General features: G+C 48.4%; 1 protein-coding gene across 4 annotated transcripts in view; it reads right to left on the bottom strand.

Moving 5' to 3' along the window:
* Window positions 1–1,062: 1,062 nt before the first annotated feature.
* The window catches only part of MORC2 (MORC family CW-type zinc finger 2), a 47,716-nt gene continuing 42,778 nt past the window's right edge, over window positions 1,063–6,000 (bottom strand). Inside the window, exons 21-26 of one of the 4 annotated variants that reach the window (XM_056116521.1) lie at window positions 5,737–5,824; window positions 4,872–5,013; window positions 4,540–4,776; window positions 4,358–4,451; window positions 2,196–2,375; window positions 1,063–1,328 (exon numbers count right to left, since the gene is read on the bottom strand). In XM_056116521.1, coding sequence (XP_055972496.1) covers window positions 1,260–1,328; window positions 2,196–2,375; window positions 4,358–4,451; window positions 4,540–4,776; window positions 4,872–5,013; window positions 5,737–5,824 — 810 coding nt within the window. In that variant the 3' untranslated portion in view covers window positions 1,063–1,259. Of the gene's footprint in view, window positions 1,329–2,186; window positions 2,376–4,357; window positions 4,452–4,539; window positions 4,777–4,871; window positions 5,014–5,736; window positions 5,825–6,000 lie in introns of all 4 variants that reach the window. The other 3 variants (XM_056116523.1, XM_056116520.1, XM_056116522.1) reach the window with 3 other exon arrangements.

Here is a 6,000-nt window from a genome sequence, read left to right as displayed (position 1 = left end):
CAGCCCTTCCCAGGAATGTGTTTTGGGGAAGCCTAAAACCTTCACATCACCGAGTGTCCGGCCATGTACAGAAGTAGGTGAGAACTTGATGCTAGCGTGGCTGATTTCCCTCAGTAGTGCTTCCCAATCTCTGGGCTGCACAGAGTGGATGGGTGGATGTCCAAACACGAGAGGTTCAAATCACAGGTACAATGCCAGTTACTGTGCCTTTAGAAACCCCAGGTCCCCAAAGGGTGCAAAAAGAGAGTTGGGTGAAATCATATTTTCCCCATCACTATTCCAGAGAAAACTCAGTATCTCTTATCTTTGACCCTGAGAAGATGAAAGAAGGCCAGGGAAGGAAACGTCCTCTGAAGTTCCCACCTTCCACACTCACCCACTTTCTTCTTTTACTGTGGCATACACTGGGTGGTGCAGGCAGAGGGGCAGCAATAAAAGAAAAAGTAGCAGCAGGCTCTTCAGATCAGCAGATTCCTCATGACCCTGCCAGAGCAACAGACTGCAGTGTCACCAGATCAGCAGTTCCCAAAGAGGTCATCTGGAGTGCAAACATTTGGTGTGCTGCCCACATCTGTGGTCTGACCAGAACTGGACCCACAGTACACTGAGGCAGTCACTCCTGCAGGGAGGTCAATCTGGGTGGTAAAGGGAGTGGTGTGCCAGAGGATCTTTCTTCCTGAAGCTATTTGAGAACAAAATGGCCAAGACTGGCTGCTGCTTTGGATGATGCTCAGACCCCTTGAGACTGAGATGGCAGTCACGAGGGGGCGGGGGTGGGGGGGGCGCCGAGGGCCAACTCATTGCTGAGCCTTTTCCATTTCACAGTTCCCTTGGGAGCAGCTGAGTAAGCGCAGGATGAGCAGCAAACAAGGAGGTTGGGAGAGGGCTTGCCCCCTCCACCCCACCAATCCCTCAAATCCCAATATGGCTCCTCCAGCCCTGCCTCTCTGGCTGATAGTGGGTTTGTCATTTTTTAAGAGGCCAGGAGTCAAGGGAAGTGGCATCCTGGTTCTGTCCTTCGCCCCAGGACTTTTTTTTTTTAAAGCATGGTCTCACAGCAAGCACAGCATCATTTCTTTTTAAAAATAAATTATTTATAAACTTAGGAAGATTCAAAGAATCAGAGTATCTTTCCCTCCAAAAGCACAAAATGTTCCAGGTAGCTCAAATCAAGTCTACCAACCCATAAATGAAACACATCACCCCTCCCCCCCAGGGGGACTCTGCTTTGAGGGAGCTGATCTCTGGCTCCAAACTCCTTAGTCCCCCTTGGTGATCAGGTCCTCGATGTAGGCATCCAGCTCGTCATCTGTGTTGATGTCTATATCCTGGAACAGAGGGGCAAAATCAGCTGGAGACCAGAAGATAGTTGGAAGAAAAAGGGGAGGAAAGGGGGTGAGGGGTGGTGGCGGGGCTGGGGGGGGTGGATTTCTATTTTTTTCCTGCCCTTGGAGCCTGAGCCCAGATCCCCTTCCCTTTCATCTCACCTCACCCCACCCCCCTCCCCATCCCCCTCCCATCAGGCTAGTTCCAGCTGACTCATGCTTCCCTTCCTCCCATCCCCTATGCATAGATGACGCCCAGATTTCTTGGCTCAAACTGCAAAATCTCATCTGTCACCCCACTTCAAAACCAGAATTACCCTTGTTTCTCTCAAATAATGCAAATCCGCCCAGTTCTTCCTCCTGTCACCAAGGTTCCACTAGAATCTCACTCTTCACAGGGTGCCCACGTTTTGTCACCACGACCTCCCGCTTTATGCGCTGTCCCCTGAAAAGCCCCCGCTCAATAGCACTTCTGGCCTGTCTCCTCCACCACACTGTTACAAATAAAACAGTTATTTTTGTCTGGTTCACCCAGTCCCCATATGACAGGCACAGAGCCTGGATGAAGGACTGAGACCTAATCCCATCTGGGCGTCATCTGGAAAGTGAGACCTTGTGTTTTATGGCTTGGAGGACCAGCTTGTACATGAAATTTCTAAACAAGGGCAAAATGATACCGTGGGTCTGGCTGGGATGAAGCCCAGGCAGCCGCACCACCTCCAGCCCTCCTGGTCAGGATGCTGTACTGCCAAGGTTGAAACCACAGATGCCTGTGAGCGAGGAGAAGGATGCAGGCGGTGCCCATGCCCCCCTCCCAAATACCAGGTGGTCCAGCTGCAATGAGAGGCCTGCCTGGCTCACCTCCTGCACCTTTTGCAGGAGCGCCACGATATTCGTCCTCAGTTTCTGCAGCTTCTCCTCTGTCTCCCGGAGCTTTCTCTCAGATGTACGCAGGTTCTCCTCGGAGGCCTTGGCCCGCGAGTCGGCACGGCTCTCATAGGAATGGCACAGATTCTGCAGTCCCACTTCATACTGCTTGAAGTACTCTTTCTGTCAGGAGGAAAGCCAATGGGGCAAACTCATGAGTCCACGGTGATCCACACACAGTTCTGTTATCTGCCTGCTCCCGCTGGACTCACTCACTGTAGATGACTTATTTCTTCCGGTAACCCTGGACTACTTTCCCAATTTGCTGACCTTTGTGGTTGCCTCTCACAACCTGAACCTCATGGGACTTTCAGATGGGCATTGCACTTCTGTGTTAACTCCCTGGGAAGAGGGGAAAGACATAATCTTCTGATGAATGTGGGGTGGTGTACTGAAATGTCTTTACGGTTCTTGCTCTGGTCAGAAATCACAGAAGGATTGAACTTCTTTTTGGTAGTTACCACTTCAGCGATGGCCACAAAAGGGATGAGATGACAATTACTCAAACTTTTTGCTGGCTTCCATTTCATCATTTCATACAAAGTTTAAATCACTGAGCATCAAAGGATGGGGGTGGAGCCAGTCCTGGTCTCCCCGTCCCAACAAGACCCCAAGTCATCGCCCATGAATGGCCTCTCTGGCTCCTGATCAAGCTGCTCAACAGCCATGATCCCAGAGACTCAGGACCAAATCTCGAAACCCAGTGGCTTTTGGCAGAAATCCCTCTAGATTTAAGTGTTAAAATTTCGGAATTTCAAAATCACATGGCCCGACTGCTGCCACAGGACATCATATGTTATTCATAACCAGCAATAGAACACAAATTGTCTACTGTTGCCTTTTCAGCAGATCTGAGTGTTGGGGTAAAATCTCAAATAATAATGGTGGGTCTGGTGTCGAAATATTGAATGTGATCAAAGTAGAGAGTAACGTGGAAATCATCTGCTCCACAGGTAGGGGGAGGGTGTGGGATGGGGTTATACTGGGGTTGTTGGGAGTGGAGAATGGGCACTGGTGAAGGTACGGGTGTATCATTGTATAACCGAGACTTAGACCCGAAAGCTTTGTAACTGCTCTCACGGTGATTCAATAAATGAAATTATAAAAAATGAAAAAAAAAGTAAGGTGGAGTTCATGCACAATTCAGCTAATCAGTGGCTGAATAAATAGCAGTATGCCTACAAAAAAAAATCACTGAGCATATATGCTAAGTGAGACCAAGCATTCAAAATATGATATACTACCTCTGGGGCCCCTTCTTTCCTAAATGTTCACCACATTGTCTGCGGTCTTGATCCCTGTCTGCCCTGTTGTCCCTAAGTCTACCCACCTCAAACACTACTCTGATCCTTGTCATAAGCACCTGCCAGAACACATTTTCTTTAGACCTGAGTAAATCTGCCCCCAGCACTGCCACAAGCCCTCCTACCCATGTCAACAGCATTATCTGAGCGTCATGCCTGCTACCTGATAAACTCCTATTGCTACTGAATCTTATTCTATGTGAAGGAAAGCCTGTCTTGCTGATTTACAAGAAGACCTACTTGGGGAGGTGCCATATCAGTGTAATATAAGTTTGATTCTTCTCATCTCCAAGTTTTACATGCTTTGAGTCTTCACTGTTGCATGGGACAAGTTTAGTCCCTGTCTGTGTCATGCATGAGAGAGAAAAGAGGATATATTCATGATGAAATGTCAAACCAGGCCAGCCTGGCATCCCAAATGAGGACCCAGCCATGGCACAGTAGGGTGGAGTAATACTGGCTCTTGGTATGCTAGTTATGTTTATGCTACATCTTTTCCCACCAAGTCTACATTACATGTTCTCAGCCGACAGAGAGGGTACTATATAGTTGAAGAGCTAGCTATCTCATCTCCAATGGAGGCTTGCAGAGTTAAAAAACAAGTCAAGGGGCTGGAGTGATAGTACGGCAGCTAGGATGCTTGCCTTGCATGCGGCCAACCCAAGTTCAATCCCCAGGATTCCATATGGTCTCCAAGCATTGCCAGGAATGATCCCTGAGTGCAGAACCAGGAGTAAGTCCTGAGTAAAATTGGGTGTGGCCCCAAAACAATTTTTTCTTTTTTAGGGAAATCTGACTCACCAGAGGGAATGATATTAGTTCTTCTGAATTCATAGTGCTCAGTTCTTTCTTGGAGATGGGGAAACTTGGAGGCAGGAAATACCGTAAACAATTCCTAAATAAGAAAGAAGGTGGTAGAGACAGAAATTCAGGATGGGGACATGAGCAGGTAAAACATCATGAAAGCAGAAAGATTCACGCACCGGAGGATCTGGACCAGCAGATCAATGGTCTCATGGCTGGTGTTTGGGGCAGTGGTGTCTGGTTCAATGCGGACGCAGTCAGAAGTGGAGGGCTCTGCCACGGCTACATCCTGCTGGGGCACAGCTGCTGGTGCCTCTGCCTCCTCCTCCTCACCCACCTCCTGCTGTGTGTCAGGACTCTGATGCTCAGGAGATGGGGGCTTCATCAGCCGCACATCCTCACTGCCTTTCTCTACCCTAGAAAAAAAACAGTTCTTTTGTTGTTATGTGTCCTTGGTTCCCAGATGGGCTGCCTCCCGCCAACTCTGTCAACCTCTCCAAAGGAGCATTACCAGCGGTCCCTTGGTGTTATATCTGTGGGCACGTAGTCAAACTTCACCTTCCACCGTACTGCAAGCTTGCTCACTTCCACGGCTGTGACACGGCCAGTGTACCACTCCCTGTTCACACGCACCTCCACATGCAGTCCTTTATCTGAAAATGGGAGCAGAGTGTGAGTAAGGAAACTAAACTACTTGGGGGTAAGGAGAGAGCTCAGAGGAGCCCTCACACAGTCAACCAGGTTTGATTCATGGTTTTGCATATGGTTCCCTGAGTCCTGCCAGAAATGATCTGAGCACAGATGGGTATGGCCCCCAAACAAACAAAAACCAAAAACCAGTCCCCTGAGACTCAGAGTCAACTTGATAAAAGCAGTTCCAAGGTTTGCTTGGTCCCACTAGATGCTTGTGCCTTCTATCCCAAGGATGTGAAGCCCAGTTACCATCTCTTTCACCACATGCCATGGGAGTGCCAAAACGCATCAAGATTAGTAACCATCACAAAGAACCACCAAGAAATTATATTAAAAAGAAACTGAAGGAGGACCAGACAGATAACACAGTGGATAGTCATTTGCCTTGCACGTGGTCAAACCAAGTTTGATCCCACCACACCATATGGTGGTCTGAGCATCGTTGCCCTGAGCATAAAACCAGGAGTAAGCCCTAAGCACAGCTGGGTGTGTCCCCTTGCCACAGTGTATCATCTTAAGAATTGTTTTAGGATTAGACTTGAAACCTCTGTTGTACTGGAGCCTAGAATCAAAAATACTATAAAGCCTCAGGATAGTAATCTACATCTGGCCCAGCGTCCTCCCCATGACTGTGCCCCAAGCTTTCCGTGGGACTCTAAGTGCATACCCCCTCCAATTCTTACCTTTCTGAGCACTCTTGAGATCAGCTGGGTCTTCTTCCCCAGCACTATCTGAGAGCTGCAATGGAGAACAGAATCTGACAGAAGGCTCCTGAAAAGGAAACTTTTGCTAAGGGCAATCAGCTGTCACTTCATTCTGTCTGAGGTGGCAGTTTAAATCACCATGCTTTAATAAGAACTTTCCAAATCAACTCTTCTGTGCATCAATCCTTCTGTTACCTTTCTGAACACAGAGTCAGGACAGCAAAGGTTCAGTTCAAGCTTCCA

The sequence above is a fragment of the Sorex fumeus genome, unplaced genomic scaffold (assembly GCF_029834395.1).
Source record: "Sorex fumeus unplaced genomic scaffold, SorFum_2.1 ptg000032l, whole genome shotgun sequence".
Lineage (NCBI taxonomy): Eukaryota > Metazoa > Chordata > Mammalia > Eulipotyphla > Soricidae > Sorex > Sorex fumeus.
This window is presented reverse-complemented; position numbering and strand designations above follow the sequence as displayed.